This window comes from Filicampus tigris, chromosome 5, assembly GCF_054856515.1.
Source record: "Filicampus tigris isolate MCC_2025a chromosome 5, RoL_Ftig_1.0, whole genome shotgun sequence".
Lineage (NCBI taxonomy): Eukaryota > Metazoa > Chordata > Actinopteri > Syngnathiformes > Syngnathidae > Filicampus > Filicampus tigris.
In genome coordinates, this window is record NC_141221.1 from 4,695,001 (window position 1) to 4,714,024 (window position 19,024).

Consider the following 19,024-nt stretch of genomic DNA (forward strand, 5'->3'; position numbering starts at 1 on the left):
CCCTCTTTTACCCTAATGTTTGAAAAATTTTGAAAAAAAACATAAATACGTTCCTGGGATTGAATGGCTGGACTGTGAAAAGACAAATATGTGAATGGCAGTGAATGAGTTAAATGTAATATTTCAAATAACTTTCTATAATGTGTGTGCATTTTTTACATTTAACATTTGTGTATTTTTTTTGTCAAATAATCATCTGATATTTGTTATTTGTCATCCAACATTTACCTTTATTTTTCAAATATTTTTGTGTGTGTGTAATATTGCCGTATGTATTACTCTCTAATATTTAGGATATTTTATATTATTTGTGTATTTTGTTTTCTAATATTTGTGCATTTTTGTTCTAAAATTTTGTATATTTTATTTTTTTGTTTCATTTATAATTTTGTATCTTTTCAAAGGGGAAGTCAAGTCAAAATTGTTCTCTACAATGTTCTATGCGGCCCCACTACTCTAGACACGGTATTCAGATTAATATTGCCTTTATGGAATATGAAGCCTAATTAGGTTTTATATATCTCAGGGGGCAACCATTTTGCCACTTGCTCTCGACAGAAAATGACAAATGACAGTGCCTAAGGGCTCAACTTGCAAAGGTCACATTACCAAATACAGAAAGCAGTTGAGCCGTGATTGATCGTTATACTTGACTTCCGCTTTAATATTTCCTTATTATTTTGTGTCGTTTTCATAGTTTGGTCTAATAGTTAGTCAATTTTAATTTATTATTTATTAGTTAAATGTAATATTGCGGTTGGGGTTGGGTGGGCATTGTTTGTAATTCTGCATTTTATTTCTAACCCATCTATTTTCTGAATATTTGTGCATTTTTAGCCAGATCGTCTATGGGCAATCGTCTATGCTTTAGTCAATCTGAGTTACCGTCTATATTTCAGACCCGCCCGGTCAGTTCGAGTCAGTCAAACAGCGTTGAGAACGGACTTTACCGGTACCATGTCACACGCAGGTGCCCAACCCCGCACGCAGCGAAACAAAGAAAAAATACAAAATAAAACAGTGTTGTATACCTTTCGGGACCACAGATGCAATTCCTCGTTTTGTTTCAACTTCACCGATCACCACGCTGTGCGTGTATCTGTTGTTTTCATTTGATATTTTTTGATATTGGCGGCATGTCAGCTTGTGCGGCGCCCGCGTGTGATGTGAAAAATTATGGTCTCGACGCCAATTGGCTGTCGCCGGCGAGGGACGGACTGGGACCATGTGGATCGGCCGGAAATACCGGCCAGAAGTTACAGACTGATGAATGATGCCGAGCTCTGTGTTTATCTGTATTTTGTTGTTAAATCAAACCTAGATACAGTAACTCACTTAAGCAGTCAGTCATATTGATGTTGTTACTTTACAGATTTGTGTGCAATCTTATTGTCTTGGGACTAAAAGGAGGGCATTATTTGACAGAGTAGCAGAGAGAGTTTTGCCGTCTAAAGAAGAGGTAAGCAACATGTAAATTTGCAACAACCCCGCCAAGGCACAACTCTCATCTGCGTCAAGTACAACACAGGCGGGAAAAGAGCAGTTGAGAGGGTTCAGAGATTGACAATGTGTTTACCTTGGGCTCCATGGAGATGAAACTGTGGCGACCGCGACTGGACAAAGTGGACCTCTTAATGGTCCGACTGTGGAAAAAGTGGTAGTGGTCTTTCAAATCCCCAATCTGTAAAAGGACAAAATAACACTTAAAACCAAATAAAAATGACAGTCCCAGAGAAATTCTGAGATCAACAAGAACCATGGTTGTCTCGTGGGAGAAGTAAATTCCTGGAAAAGAAACATGGCCATGCGCAGACAGGCGGGCATAAGCTTGCGCGTGTGCAGGATCACACGTGCGAACAAACACACACACACATACAATCAAACACACACACACACGTATACAAACACAACATTGTGGACATTGTGTTAGTGTTTATGTACCGTACTGTCCTTCAGTAGGTTCTGCTGTTTTGGTAATTACATTTTTTTAACGTACGTATGAGAACAACAGATTCTGTGAATTAAAATACTTACACTATGTATTAAGACTGAACGATGTATTGTTTTTGGATTGAAATCACGATTCCAGACAACACAATCATGTGATTGCCAACATGGTGGGGTTTTTTTTTGTTGTTTTTTTACAGCGCTACACACTGACCCAGAATTTGTTGAATCAATTATTTTACACATGCAAGTTGTGACAGGTCGCCCAAACCAATGAGCTCAGAGCTAGTTTTTAAAAAATGAGTGTCATGATGCTCGGTGCTCAGTCGGGCTGAACAATTATGGAAAATAAACGAATTGGGATGATTTTTTTTTTTCCAAAAAATTTTTTCTCTCGGTCCTTTTCTAATGTATTTTTCAACAGGTCAGATCTGTTATGCATTATACAATACTGAGGTAAAGGCAAATGAAGCATTCATTAATTTGAAAGTCAGCCTTTCTACTACAATTAGAGGTATAAACTTACTAAATATTTTGATGTGCAATTTGGTAAGCATTCACCACGACAATATAATTCAGCCACACAGATGTGGCGTAAACATAAGTACAAATATACTATACTGTAAAGGCACAAACTCAAGCGCAGATTACCAGATCTGATCATCGCCTAACCGCCACCGTCCATCATATTTAATAGACACGCGTGGTCCCGGTCCGTCCCTCGTTGGCAACAGCCAATCAGCATCGAGAACGTAATCGCACGTCACACGCGGGCGCCACACGAGCAGACACGCCGCCAAACAAAGAAAAAATATCAAACAAAAACAACAGACACACATAGTGCACAGCGTGGTGATCGGTGAAATAAAAACCATATGGGGCCCCATGTCATTGCGTCTGTGGGACCGCAAGTTACAGAACACTGTTTTATATTTTAGTCTTTCTTTGCTCGCCCGCCTGTTATCTTCATACATGTCATTTCATGAAACATGATATGTAAACGTAGACTGCACTTCTTAAATCACTCACTCAAATTGGCATATAGACCAGGATTCTGCAACCTTTTACACTCAAAACAGCAATTTCAACCCGTTTTCCACAGAAAAGAAAACACAGAGCAGCAAAGACTTTTTGACATGTAAAATGAAGATGTGTATGTGTATATATAATATATATCTTTGCATTTGTAAAATAGTGTTGCTTATGAAATCCATGCAATCCATTTTTCAGAAAATTATATTTTATTTATTGAATGAACACATTTTGAATTCTTAGAAAAAAAGCGAAGAGTTGAAGGGACGATGTGAAGTGGAGGCCAGCTGCTCTGAAGGTGATTAGTTTTAATAATTGATAAAGACCACACAATCCCTCACATGATCAGAGCGTCATGGCTGCCAAGGCTCCCGTGGTGTGTCACTGATCCATGGCCAGCCCACACAATCCAGTAGATCATCCTTGGGCTCGTGGGGCACATACGTTTTTAAATCAACCAAGAGCTGCAAAAATCCTAGGAATTTCAATTGTTTGGCCAAAAAAAAAAAAAATTAATGTAAAAAAAAAAAAAAAAAACCATCACCTGTTTTCTGAAGCTGAGCCATGATCGTTCATTATCTGAGCCCTGAGCAACTTTGATGTCATCTTTAGTCGACTGTGTGAAAAGTGACTAAGTGGCTGCCCCCTGAGCTAGCTAAAAACGGATGGATTTCTCATATTTCACAAACGCAATATTGATCAGAATGCCGTGTTTAGACTAGCGGGCCTGAATAGGACATATTCTGGCAAAAAATATGTTTGGGTTGACTTGCCTTTTAATGGCGGTCGCTGTTTGACTTTGGAACACGTGATTTCTATATTCTAAAAATAGTGAGTCAAATTTCAATTTACTCCACACTTCAGGAGCGCAGTGTCCCCAAACTAAAGAAAAGTCTAACAGTAGGTCTTACTCAAATCCTCCAATAATAGCTTCAAGTTGAAGCCATTTGGAGCTGTTTATCTCTCAAAGTGTTTTTGCACTGAGCCACAGAGGCAAAGCCTGACTCTTTGCTTACTTGGAACCATGTTGCAACTACCACCACTGGGTAGTCAATGGCGTGCTGTCGTGCTGCCGTGCTGATACTGGAGTATGCATCACTTTGATCATAATCCCGTAATTGCAAAAAAGATCTCTATTTTTTGTTTTACCTCCCACTGGGTGTATTTAAATGAGGCTTTCCGAGCTGGAGGAACAAGTCGGGGATTTGCCTGAACTAGTGCGCTGACACTAAACACAGAGTCTGCCTTTACATGCAACCGTGTCCATTTGACATGAACAAACAGTCACAGCTACACTGTCTATATTGTGTGTACAGTATATGGCACATTTCCTTTACCTACACCGAGAAGGTTATGTTTTCAACTACAGTATTTTGGTTGGTTGGAGTTTCAGCTACAATGCAGCTCCAGCGAAATGGGAAAAAAAACAAATGGAGCAATTAAGGTACATGTACTGCCATGCCGTTGCATTTGGGCAAGGGATCCACTGTCGCCAATGCACTTTTCGCCACTGATGAAACGTTTAGCCAAGCACACAAATGCAAAATGAGATGACTCACAAGGAGCTGCTGTAGGCCACAACCCACACCCAGACGCTTAAACTGAATATTACAGTACAGTATGTACAATAATACACTTTATGAAACCAGTTCATTTCTTTGCATTGTTTTATGTTTTATTTTGTTTGTGTAGTATAGCACACAGCGAAGCTGTGAAACGCTCCGATATTTAACATAGTGTGATATAAGAACATCTACCGTACAACATAATCTTCTGTCATTTAAAACATTTATTTGATGTGTGGGGTTGGGTACTGGGTTAGTTAGCTCTGTTGCAACACTAATGTATCATCCGAGATGGAACACAACAACCGTCGCCTTTGTATTACGGCATCCTTGTTCGTCACTCTTCAGGCATGACTGATTGATTTATGGTCAATCCATCTGTTAGACACGGCATGGGCAACTTAAGTGCTGGAGGGGGCCACCATTTGCACTTCCTAACCAGTATGACAAAAAGCCACTTTAAATAGGGACAAAATATGTGCCTATGTCATTCTGTATCCATACATTTTAATGTTCTATTAGATTTAAAAGATCCACTCTTCAACAACAAAGGGTTTGAAGGAGAAACAAAAAAATAACCACAATGGGATTTTTTTTTCCCCCGTGTAAAGGGTTCTCTTGCATAAAAACTCACTTTCAGAGATGGCACAAAACTGCACTCTTAGTGTAAGTCAATATTACTGTATATTATGTTTTCATGCATGTCATTTGAAATCTCCAAATGAATAGGCCTCTTAACAGGGGTGTCAAACTCCAGCCCTCAGGGCCCGCCCTCCTGCATTGCATGTCTTAGAGGTTTCCTCATCCAACACACCTGATTCAAACGATTCAGGATCACGCTCCTGCAGAACTTGCTGATGAGCTGATCATTTGAAACAGGTGTGTTGCAGCAGGGAGGGATGGGAAAACAGGCAGGACAGCGGCCCTCGAGGACCGCAGTTCGACACCCCTGGAACATAATGCAGTAAGGGGCAGTCATCCCCTCTGCATAGCAAGTCCGCATTCTGTCATAACAGCCGTTTCTCTTCTGTTAATGTCCCAATGACATTGTTTTGTACCCGATTCCGAGTCCCCTGATTTTGAGGATCTAAGAGTCCTAATCCGATACGGGATTGGGACATCCCTCCTATTAAACATTGAATGTATCTATGTTTTCAGAGAACAGAACACAGATTTACTAACTCCTCGTACACGTCAACCAAACTATCACTGCTTCTTGTGGGGAACAAAATACTGTTGTTTTTGTACTTTTGAGGTCGGCATCATAGCGGTGACTCTCTTTCATGACTGATAGCGTCTCTAAGCAAACTTGGCGGATAGGTTTGGATTTGAATTGGGTGAACATACAGTATAATATGCTTCCTATTTGACCTGGAAGACACCATTTTCTTGATCTAATGTGAGTCCTGGCAAAAAGACAAGGCACACTCTCCTTCTCTGATGCGCAAACACAGTCGATGATTTCCACCAAGTCCTGAACACTTATTAAAACCTACGGTTACTCAGATATTGTAAACATATTTCTTTTCAAAAGAAGGGAGCAAGGACACAAGACAACACTATACCTCAACTAAAGAACCCCGACTGTTTGCTAGTGCTAAACAAAAAAAAGAGTTTACTAAAGTTACACACAAACGAGACAGCTATTAAAGAAAGACACAAACAAAGCACTGCATTAGACCTGAAACGAGTCCTCGAGTAAATCGGATCCCTCGATTAAGAAAATGTTCGAGGCATTTTTTTTCTGCCTCAAGTACACGCTTATTTACGTGTACACTGCCAAGAAGTAGCATCAAGCTAAACACAGCAACAACTGCAACACGCTTTGCATGACAGTAACACACCACCAATGCGGTAAGGCCAACTTCCTAATAAACCTTATTTTAACAAATAATACAACGTATACTTATATTTTGAAGTAGCCACCTGCAGCATGTCATGGCGTAACGGCTGACATGACTCTGTTGTTACCAACTTGAACAACTGAAATAACATTTAATCGCTAATCAAGGGCGCTAAAAAAAAACTTACAATCACGCTGCTGGCATCGTGTTGTACAGCGCATCAAGTACTGCATCAGAGGTACCACTTTGCACTAGTATGTTCACATCACCAGCAAATACTGGTTTATGGCACTGCTAGAGGAACACGGATGTGTACAAGATTGTACATTACAAACACAACAACGGTATAAGTTCCTTTAAAACTGGTTGTACAACAAAATATTTTGAATGGTATTTTTCTGTTGAATCTTTGCATTGGGTTGTATTTTTGTGTCTCTTTTACCCATTTTGTTGCGTTTACTGCATAAAATATTTCCTAAATTATGAGAGAAAAGACGAGAGAAAATTGCAATTTACTGCACTTCCTGTTATTTTGAAGTAAATAAATTTGTGTCCATACTTCACGGTAGTGCTATTTTTCGTTATTAAAAAGAGCTGGAACAGATTAATGGCATTTCAATTCAATTCAGTGGGGAAAATTGTTTTGATATACTGTACAAGTAAATTGAGTTACGAACTTGTCACGGTATTAATAAAACTCATAGGTCAAGGTACCGTTATGCGTACTTTGTGTGACACTTTTGTAGCGTGCGAGAGTTTTCAAATGTAAAATGCAGTATGTGCCTTAGCTCAATAAAGATTGGGACACACCGCTCTATTATCAAAAACCACTCGAGTGCCAGGAGCATGAAATGTTTTAAGGGAACTTTCTCCGGTCCTTTTTATCTTTAATGATCGCCAATATTACACTAACAGTAACAAAGTAATGAAGAGCAGGCATAACAAACCACCAAATCTAATTGATAAAAAGACTTGGAAAACAACTAAAACCATGGTTTACTTGTCCATGAACTGGCCACCACACACCCTAATTACCCAAGACCCCCACCTATCCCCAAGCACTTCAAAAACAACCCTTTGAAGATACATTGTGCCTGTGACCTTGTCAGCTGATTTAGACCCCATTTGATCCACTGTCTTAGTCTGGGAAGGGGGCTCCATGCTTAAGAGGATTACCCAGAATTCCCCAACAAGGTGCTCGCTCTCTGGATGCCAACTCCTTTCATCCATCTATCTGTCATCCCTTATTCTTCAGATGCCACATTGTGTGTGCTACCCCTCTTACAAGTCTTGTCATGGAGGTTATTTTGGCCTTGTTCAGACTGTCAGCCAAAATCAGATTTCTAGCCCATCCATGTTGAAATCGGATGGCTCTTTTGTAGTCTGAACCGTCACAAAGCACACACCAATCGTTTTTTACTGTCTGTGACGTCACTCTATGCGACACGAGAACCAATGCGCCAGACCTGGGTCCCATTGCACCAATCAAAGTGCGGAGCAGTAAAAAAACGGAACACACCAAAGCAATTGAAAACAGCAGTCCCTGGACAGAGGAGGAAATGCATTGTCTTATTAGTCTGTGGGGAGATACACAGCAAAGCAAAGCAAAGCTCGAGAGCATGTATTTGCTCTTGTTGCTGCTGTCGCAATTATATGACATAATTGTAAACACTACACGTGCTGGACGACGCCTCCGTTCTGTCGTTGCTATAGCAACCCGTCAGATGTCTCAATAATGTGGCCCATTCCGAACAGGGACAGATTTCGTTTGAACACTTGCTAAAAACAGAGTGGACAGTCAGCGCTAAAAATCGGATTCAAGGAGAAATTCGATTGGAATCAGATATGCCTGCAGAGACAATGCAGTCATTATCCTTCTGTCACCATTTCCTACCCAGATCCCACAAGCGCAACCACATCACTCACATTTTGGTTCCCAGCACAACTTCAAGATCTGCTCTTCGAGACCTCAGTTCAGTGAGCATCTCAGGTTAACTCTAGTGACCTTCAGGTGTTAAACCTTACATACCTTGGTCCACACAATAAGCATAGTTATACTACCTCCTAAGCAGCATATTTGCTAGATGACTGACTAGCTTCCCCATTCCGTGTCAGTGCTGTTTCTACAGAGCAGTTACACGAAAAATAAACAGGCTAGACTCTCAATTTGATCTTATTCAAGTTTGGGCCATTTTTTGGACAAAATACAACTTTTTTTATGAAGAAAAAAAATTATATTTAAAACAGTATTTGAAATCCTTGAAAATTAATTTTTAGCTTCCAGAATAGTCATGAATAAAAAAATCAAAAAATCAAAAGATATTCCTAAAAAAATTACATAAGCTTGAAAAAATATTTGTTATAAGATAAAATAAAAAACTGTTTTGAAAATATATAACTTGTTCTGAAAAAAAAGACCAAAAAAAGTACAACTCTATTCTCATAAGGTAATTCTTAAAAAAAAAAAAAAAAAAAAGTGAAAAAGACTTGAATGTAAACATAAAAGGTAACAATGTAAACATAAAAACACAGCTGGTAACGCAGGTCTAGTACTTTGAAGGGTCTTTTAAAGCCCTCATTTTCCACTGTTTTAATGGGAATCATGTCTTCAGCAAGGTAATAAGTCACTGCCTCAGTTACGTCTTTACAGTGCTTGCTTGTTTTATTATGGAGTGCTCTTGTTAAATGCCTGTGTTACCGTGGGTTGCGTTAGCTTGGAGCTAGCGGCTGCCTCCGGATACCAATGGTCTGATCTCCGTTTGCTTTGGTTGTCGGCGCTGACGTCTGAACAGAGTCTCTGCAAACTTTGCAAACAACTGTTTTGCGCTTTCTCCTCTGAGGAAAAGCCAGACCAAATCGACACTGTGGATGTGGAGTTTCTTTTCGGGACCAACTCTGTTTTGTGTTGACTTTCCGCTATAGCTCCGCGCTATCCAAACAAACAGGGAGGCGGGGAGTGTCACGTACGGTGCAGTGTGCGTGCTGTGATTGTTTGGTCGGGTATACGCGTCAGCGGCTTTGCGCCGCCATAGGGCTAAACTGTTTAGAACGTGCCATGTAGACGATCAAACGATCTTTCGGCTTTATGAGATCGTGAACACGTTAAACCGCTTAACGATCCAATATCGTCATATCGCCCACCCCTACTTCATTCGAAGAAAAAAATAGTAGCAACAACATTGTAGAGTTCTGGTAAACGTGTATGACCAATGTTGGTGTATTCTTGCTATTGATCCAGTTTTGTTGATATCAGGGCTGCAGTTATCAAATATTTTGGTATTCAGATATCCTACTGAAAATTCTATTGAATAATCGGGTATTCAGATACAAATAATAAATGTTTTTTTTTGCTTGGGTAAAGGAATAATATAAAGACAAAAATACACATTTCCACTTAGCAATGAACAGCAGAACACTATTTTCCTCTCTAGAAAGATTAAAGAGATTTTAGACAAAAAATCTCTCCCAATAGATTTTGGTCTATGAGACAAAGTAATGTCAGAAGCACAGTAGAGATTTTGCTGGATGAAACACACTTGAGTAAGCCTGGTTTGTTAAAAACTCATCAGTTAGGCATGGCAACTGTGTCGGGCTGTCAGCATTAAAGTGTGGAGTCTTTTACGTCTACTGCCTAGGGGTGGGCGATAAACAGTGGGTACGGAAAGTATTCAGACCTCTTGAAATTTTTCACTTTCTGTGTCATTGCAGCCATTTGCCAAAATCTAAAAAGTTCATTTGATTTCTCATTAATGTACAGTTGACAGTTGACCCCTTCTTGACAGCCATAGGACGTTGTTGATTTTATTGTGCAAAGAGAAACTTAAGCCATGATTGATTCGGGCGACCATGCTGCTTCTTTGTTTCAAAACAAAAGGAAAGAGAGAAGATGACGACAACGAAGAAGAAGCGGCAGCAACAACAACAGCAGCAGATGTAATGACACTTTCACTTTTCACTTTGCTCTGTCGTGTTTGTAGGGCACGTTCTCACTCAAACCCTGCATGCAGCTTGGTATTTATTCGGCATTTTGCATTTTTAAAGTTAAATTTGTGGAACAATATTTAGAAGGGTGGGAACCATGTCGAGGGGTTCGCAGAGGCATAATAAAAGTGCAAATCCCCCCAAAATAAAACTTTAAAATAAATATAACATTTAATAATAATAATAATAATAATAATAATAATAAGTCAACCTCTAATTCAGTTTTTCACCTATTGCGGGGGGATCTGGTCCCCATTAACTGCAATAAACGAGGGGTAACTGTACTTTATTATATTAAAAAATATATGTATAATGTATATAAATAAAACATTTATTTTAGTCTTTTACAGAAAAAAATAATGTGAAAAAATTATATTCTTACAAGATTACAAACATTTTCCTTGGATTTTTCTTTCTTTGAAAAAATACTTTTTTCTAAAAAGCATTACACATTTGTTTATCTTGGAGAAAAAAATACAACATTTTCCCTTGATGACTATGACACTATACTCGTACGGGTATGGCTTTTTCCTCAAAAAATATAACTTAATTCTCATAGGATAATTGTTTGTTTTCAGCATTTACTGTATTGTCATTTCTCTGCAACCTGTCGAATTGTTTTTCTTTTTTGTGGCGGGGCCCTAAATTCTGCATTCCTTACTGCTGGCAAGAATGTTCCCCACTTGAACGTTTAAAAAAAAAAAAAAAAACATGGCTGACAACCTCGACTGATACATCTAAAATCGTGATACATTAGTGCTGCCCCAATAGTGAAGGATTCCATGCGGGTAGGACTCAAAATACAACTTATTAGGCCTTAAGAGTAAGACCTCTTAGAACCCCCCCCCCCCCCCCCCACCCACCCCCACAAACACTCACACACACATGCAGAACTCCCACACCAGGAAGTGAAGTAAAATGCTCATCTATGAGGTGTTGACGTCCAATGAACACAGCATATTGACATGGAAATGAGGGCCAATGGATTGGGGGTGGTGATTGGGGGTACACTCCACAGGGGAATTCCTATGGTGAGCTGGTATAGAAAATGAACGAGGGTATGGGTGAGTGAGTGGTGAGGTCGGGGGGCGGGGGGGGGGGGGGGGGGCTCTGCACGTTTAGTTCCCGTCAAAGAGCCGAATAAACGAGGCCATAAGACTCTTCTCTCTGGGGAGTGTAGCGGGCGGGCGGGCTGGGCGAGGCGGGGATAGTGGAAGAGCGGAGGCAATGAGTGGGGGTTCAATGGCTGTTGACTAGGCTACCCCACAACAACCTGTCAGAATGCCGCCCCCCGACCCACCCCACCCCCCCTTCATGCCGGCAAGTGCGGGCTTGAACTATATTTTGGTGTGAGGAGGAGAATGTGTGAGGTCCACGCTGGAGGGGTGTATATCTTTTCCCCCACCCCGCACGAAAGGCTCTTTAACTGTGTCCAAACACGTAACCCCCCCCCCCACCACCCCCACCACCAACCCAACACCACTTCCACTGTCGATGCCAAGCTCTTGTTTATGGATGTATGCCTCACTGTGGTCTTTACTAACAATAGTCAACAAGGCGGAGGGAATGCACTGAAGGACTGTTTCCAAATTAACCTTGAAAAGTGTGAACGTGGCCATCTCTTTGGAAATAATGACCCACTTAGGAATGAGAGCAAACCGTGCATTTTAGGCCAGCTCAAGCAGGCTGAAGGGAGTCACGTTTAAAACCTTTTAGCCCCCATTTTGAAGCCACTTTGTCCAATTTAAGAAATCAAATGTGGCTATGTCTAAAATAGATTTCGAAGTCAATAAGTAAGGTGGCCAAAAAAAAAAATTCAATGAATCTATCGTTAGGTCTCAGTCGGTTGCGTGTTGAAGAGATTGAGGCAAAATTAAGTGCACTGCATGGCTAAAACCATCCAGTCTTAACTAAAATAAAAAAATTGAGATTATAGTTTAAAAGATTATATTAATTTAGAAATAGAATAAACATCTTTGAAATCTGTAAATCAATAAAGGATATAATGAATGTAAAATTCAATATTTACTTATCATTAAAAATCAAGAAAAAAAACGATATTTATCTTTTTTAAAAAAATTATATATATACTTCCCCCCTCAAAAATAATACAACTAAGTTAAAGTATACGTTTATTCTCCCCCCCAAGTAAAATTCGACTTAAAATACAAAAAATCTCGAAAAAAATACTATTTTTTTACCTTGAAAAATTCTGTCTTATTTTCGATCAAAAAATATATATGATTTTCAAAAAAAAATTTTATGACATTTTCCACATTATTTTGAAAATGTTTAAATGAAAACATTTCATGAAAAACAAAAATATAATGTATTTTATAAGAGCAAAACTACAGTTGTGATTCATTCTGTGACAGAACTTGTAACTCCGTTTACTTGTATATTATTTTTCTGAGTAAAATACTGGATGTTGGGCAGACGATGTGGCATTATCTGCCGCCAACTAACGATTGTGTCTAAAGCTTGCGCGTACTTCAAACTTTGGCTTTCAACACAAAGCAAAAAAAGTAACGAGTGTCGGATCATACCTGAGAGGTTGTGCATTCATAAGTTAAGGTACCACTGTATTCTTGTAAGATTGCTGCTTTTTATTTTTTTTTTAATGAGACAACATTTTAGCTTGGACAAGAAGCTCAACGCTAATTGTGGAGTGGCCAAAGCGTAGATGCAGCTCAACTCATGGACATTTTAAAATAATCTGGACCTGTCATGCAGCCTACACACTGTAGCGAGATCTGAATCTACTGGCGGCCATCTTGCCTTGCCACAAGTGCACCTAGCTTGAATATACTGATTTCTCTGCAGCATTTTCACATATTTTCTGTCTCCACAGCAAAAATGCTACAGTGTGCAGCGTAAGGTTTTACCAATAGGTCTGGTAGAATCTCTACATGGACATTCCATCGCTAAGCATGCGATTATAAAATTTCTCTTATAAGGTAACAGTGGCAACACAGGATGGCTTCCCACAGCCGTGAGAGGTCACTCGTATGGTTTTAAAACGCTCGTGGCTCACCGGATTTGTGTTGTTGTTCTTCATCTAGCAAACTAGATTTGGGTGACTCAAGAGCGCCTATGTTGGTCACTGCCAAGTAGTGCACCCATTTATCCTCAAATCACCAACTGTAATTGCTTATTCTGCTCTGTTTCGAGCACTTTGCTTGACACGTGCGGGATACTATCCTTGGTTTGAAAATACAATGGGTTTGTTTTGGGTTTTCCTCTATGTGTTTCAAGAAGCTTTGGCCAATAGGCATCACACCGGTTTGCGAAAAGGGCCACCAAGCACATCTGAATTCTCCCGGCCCGGCGAGGCTGAAGCACCTGTTGTGCGGTCTGGCTCCGTCCCACCACGGCGCTCCTCAGAGCGGAGTTTTGGTCGGTTCCAACAACATTTGGACGAGTTTTGGTTTGTCGGCTTCGCCTCCGTGACACTTTGACAACTTGGTACGACCGAAGGATAGGAGAGGAATGTCGCCTACCTGTCCCATGTTCCTGTAGCCGTACTTCTCCGCTATCCGCTCAGCCACCGCGGCCCCGCCGGCTATCCTGACCGCCCAGTGGTTGGTGTAAATCCGAGCGTGGCACGGCGGCGGCGGCGTGAGGAAGCCGAGGCTGAGCGCCAAGACGCACAGCAGGCGGACCATCTTCCCCCCGCTAACTTTTCTTTTCTCCTCCTCCTCCGCCTCTTCTTTTCTTCCCCCCTCCCAAATAAAAATAGCTAACTTCGGTCGAGCACGGGTCTCATGGACAGCCGAAGCGGGACAAGGAGAGAGAGAAGGACCAAAGAAGGGACGGAGGGGTAGTGGTGGTAGTGGGAAGTTCCCCTTTCACCTCAAAGCTCTAATAATGTCCACATGGAAGAGTTGGAAGTTCACTCCTGTGGTAGCGGTCGTAGACGGAGGCTCCTCCGAAGCGGTTGGCTCCACGGAGATAAGTGTCCACACGGCGCCTCCTCACGAACGACTAACTAGCTGGAGCAGCCTGGTCGGCGGAACACCAGACTGGAGAGGAGAGTCCAAGGCAAGCCAAGGGAGGGAGGGACGGAGGGGAGAGGGTGGAGGTTTCCTACCGCGGCGCCGCCGGGTCTTAAAGAAAGCTGTGTTAAAGACAGACACTTTTTAATGGAGAGAGGCTTGGGGGCTGTCAAGGGATAAAAACTTCGAAGCGCTTTATCATAATAATAATAACAACAATAATAATAATAATAATAATAATAATAATAATAATCATCATCATCATCATCATCATCCAGGTGGCATTCAGGTGGTTGACTGGTTAGCATGTCCACCTCACAGTTCAAAGGTTGTGGGTTTGATTCCGGCTCCGGCCTTCCTGTGTGGAGTTTGCATGTTCTCCCCGTGCTTGCGTGGCTTTTCTCCGGGTACTCCGGTTTCTTCCCACATTCCAAAAACATGCATGGTAGGTTGATTGGACACTCTAAATTGCCCCTAGGTGTGATTGTGAGTGTGAATGTCTGTTTGTCTTTGTGTGCCCTGCGATTGGCTGGCAACCAGTTCAGGGAGTACCCCGCCTACTGCCCGAAGACAGCTGGGATAGGCTCCAGCACCCCCTCGACCCTCGCGAGGATAAAAGCGGTATACATAATGGATGGATAATCATCCAGAGGTGGTAAAATAAAGTCTCATTTGTACTTAAAGCGGAAGTCAACCCAAAGTTGTTTTTTTTCAAGACTATGTTCTATGCAGGGCCACTAGTTGAAACAAGGCATTCTGATAAATATCGTGCTTGTGGAATAAGAGTTGATCCACCTGTTTTTAGCCACCACTGGGAGCGGCATTTTGTCATTTCTGTCGACTGAAAATGACATCACCATATGCTGGCCATATGCCAGCAACAGAAAAATTAAATGTTTTGACAAAGTGGTAAAACACACTCAAAAAAAATGCATGTTAGCTTCATTGAAGACTTAATTGTTCCAAGGTGTGAATGTTCTTAAGAATGCGTGTTTTTCTGTTTGCCCTGTGATTAGCTAGCGACCAGTCCAAGGGTTTATCAATCAATCACATTTTATTTACCTTGATTCTCGCCCAAATTCAACACAGATAGGCTCCAGCTTACCCATGGCCCTAACGAGGACAAGCATAGGCTCATGCATAACTCCCCCATAAAATAAAATAAAAAAAGGCTTGTGCCACACATGCCCGGTTGGAATGACAACCTAGCGGGTGTAATGTTACAGCGCCCCGAGAAGAGAGTCAGTCAGGCAGTGTGTCACTGCTCCGTAAAGTCAAGTCAATTTTTATTTTATCTCTACAGCTCTTAATCACAAAAGAGTCTCAAAGGGCTACACGTGCCCACAGTTGACAAATATCAACAACAATCCCTGATTCTAACATTTGGCGAAAAATAAGAAACCTTAAGAAGGGGCCGCAGATGGGGGAATCCCCCCTACCAGGATGACGAGGCTGCAATGTATGACAAGTGGGCAACATTCAACACAACAGTATACAATGTTAGAATAGTGTAAGACTCCATTTTATAAGATGAAGCGCTGCAGGAAGATGCCTTCGGAGAAGTGGGTTCTCCTCAAATACAGAAATCTCCAGAGCAGCGTCTCCGAGGAGGTGGTCCACCTCAGATCTTGCCCGGGTATTAAATATAGGCCTAAAGTTCTATGTTGCAACTTTCAGTTTGCAGAATGCCCTTCCTGATGACGAAATCCACATTTTTTTCATTCAGTCAGGCTTGGGACCAACAATGGTTGACAATTGGCGCACTGGCCGGAAATTGACCCACCACCACCATCATCTGCACAAAAGCCAGCAACATGTAACACTACACCAGTGCGCAATACAGTACCGTATTGGAAAGAAAGGAAAAAAACAGAGACATCTGCTGGATATGGTTGGCACTAGCGGTTCAAATCTTGCACGGCAAGAGGCTATGTTTGGACGGTAGTCAGACTGCCACAGTCAATCTGTGAAGTCCCTCAATCAATCAGTCGGTCAGTTAGTTTGTCACTCGTCAGCCATTTAGTCCGTGAGTTAGTCAGTCAGGGAGACAGTCGGTTTGTTGGTTTGATAACTATTCCATCAGTTAGTCAATCAGTTACCAGTTGTTGTTCTGGTTGCTAATTTGTTAATCACTTAGTCATTCAATCAGTTATTTTGTTACTTAGGGCCTGATTTAAAGTGTGTGTTCTCTCACTCAACAGTAGCAGATTTAAACCTTTCGGCAACATTTTGAAAAAGTCATATTTAAAAGAAGATTGTGCGCTTTTGGTAGCTCTGATGGTTTTCACCGTGGAAAATATCGCCAAGCATTGCAAGCGCATAATGAAATTTAAAGAGATGGAATTGGAAGTGCGAATCGAAGACAAACAACCATATCAATGAGTTACAGGGAAAAAAAATGAGCCACCCCGATAAATTTGGGAAAGCTATTCGATGTACATGTCATGTCATATTCCAAACCGCTTATCCTGTACAGGGTCGCGGGAAGTTTCTGGAGCCAAGCACCAATTGTCACAGTGTGCTGAAATGACCCAGACGCATGGAATCGGAGATTTTAAAGGAGATTTGTCCAAGTGTTTGGAAATGCGCTCCGAGCACGTACTGCTTCACTCCGACTGTTTACGGGAGTAATCAAGTCTGCGTCTGTTTTTGCATGTACAAACCTTCAGTAAATCAGATGAGACTCCTGGTTATTCAGTCTGTCAGATGTATTGGGGCAGTGACCCACAAGAGCCAGCAAATGGCTAAGGGGAAAAGCAATGTGTCAGTAGTTTGCATTTGGCAGCCACTGAGTAAAGATGGGCATTACTGCCACCTATAGGCCTGGAATAGAACAGCATCGCCCAGAGTTGTACTGCTCCTCTTAGCATTCAGATGCTTTCCGCAAGAAAGAAAGTTCCTTTTTGTTGTTTTGTGGTTATCTTCATTCCTTTTTGCCATCAGAGGTATACTTCTGTGGTGCCATCACACACAAACACACACACACACACACACACACATTAAACATCTTGTTGAGATGTTCTGCTGAATGCGAGCCTTGTCACACACACATACCAGAGCAGAGTCAGCTCAACTATGACCTCCACCTTACACAACACTCAACAACTAAACGGCACACATTCTGCAGCCTTTTTTCCAGGTCACTGCTATCTTGAGCAAAAACTGTCAAAAAAGCCAAAGAAAAAGAAAATCATTGACCAGAAGCAATAGTTTCAGCTCTAAAGGATGAACTCCACAAGTGTGCTCGTGCTTTGAGTTTTCTTTTTTTTTTTTCTAGTATGGGGAAACTGGTTTGATAGGATAATGAAATTGATTTTATGAACTTATCCTGAAATATTTACACAATTTAATAATTAAGATTTTTGGCATGGATGCTACTTTTTAAATCATCTCACGTAGCACATTTGAGAAACACTGCTCAAAAAGACCTTAATCATAGTTATGGGGGGAAAAGGCATCGTTTTTAACCTGGATTTAAAAGCATTTACACTTGGTGCTAGCTCCAGTTCTATTGGCATCTTACTCCTGTTGCATGATTAGAAGCTAATGCTGACATAATCACGTCAATGACAAACATAACATTTACCTGTCATGCCCAACACATAACTTTCACGCTCACAACCAAGCTCTCTCTCTCTCTCTCTCTCTCTCTCTCTCTCTCTCTCTCTCTCTCTCTCTCTACCCCCTCTCACACACACGCACGAACACCCCCACGCACACACGCACCCCCCCCCCCACACACACACCTGAAAAATATTCTGTTTTGAATTATTACAATACTATAAAATACAAAACAACGACAACGTTGCATCACGTGACCGACGCATTGTGCTGTCAGGCATGTTGGCGACATGTCTGCAACACATGCCGCGCACACGTCAGAAATTGTTGCCACACGCATTCTCTTTCGTGATCAGTCAGTTATGTCACATGTTGCGTTGACGAACACTTTTCCCTGGCTAGGAGGAGAGGATCCACCACGCAACTTGTTGCTGCTGCGAAGCAAACTAGTTTGGCAGCGGCGTGGGTGTTATGTCACGTATGTGTGTGTGTGTGTAAAGTAGCTACACACGCACGTACGTACCACCTTCCTGATCGTTTTCGCAATACAATTAAATGCATCGTATAGTCAGTCATGTAGGTCCCTTTGTTGTAGCAGTCACGAGATCCATTGTTGCCGCTGTCTTTTTGATCGTTGCTCGACAGTAAAAACGCAGACCGGAATTGGCCATAAAAGGCAGAGGAAATTCCGCCTTGCGGTGTCTCGCCAGTAGCCGTAGCGACGCCCCCCGACTTGAAATGAAAGTAACACATTTTCAAAACAACGTATGTGTAGCAACAAAACTGTATGATACGCAGACAAACATTTTCATACAGCAAAGAATTAAGCCAACACAACAACTCAAAATACTCTTTTTTTCCCAAGTCTGAGAAAAATCAACACTAGCATGGGCCGACAATGTTTATGTATATGGCCTGGGGGTCCCGGCCGGAAGGGTACCCAAGTCAAGGGTGGAGGGTCGCGGCTGGACCGAGATCACGAAAATACTGAGTCTTCTGCATCTTTTTTGCGGCCTATTAATTGCTTTTTTGTGGTACCAAAGTAATCATTGGAATCGTATTGTACTTGTACTCCTTAAAAAAATTTCGGGGGAATTTT

General features: G+C 41.4%; 1 protein-coding gene across 3 annotated transcripts in view; it reads right to left on the minus strand.

Moving 5' to 3' along the window:
• Window positions 1-19,024, minus strand: part of pcsk5b (proprotein convertase subtilisin/kexin type 5b) — a 100,996-nt gene that overhangs the window by 80,189 nt on the left and 1,783 nt on the right. Inside the window, exons 1-2 of one of the 3 annotated variants that reach the window (XM_086029917.1) lie at window positions 13,870-14,431; window positions 1,577-1,681 (exon numbers count right to left, since the gene is read on the minus strand). In XM_086029917.1, coding sequence (XP_085886043.1) covers window positions 1,577-1,681; window positions 13,870-14,034 — 270 coding nt within the window. In that variant the 5' untranslated portion in view covers window positions 14,035-14,431. Of the gene's footprint in view, window positions 1-1,576; window positions 1,682-13,869; window positions 14,432-19,024 lie in introns of those variants that run through there. The other 2 variants (XM_086029919.1, XM_086029918.1) reach the window with 2 other exon arrangements.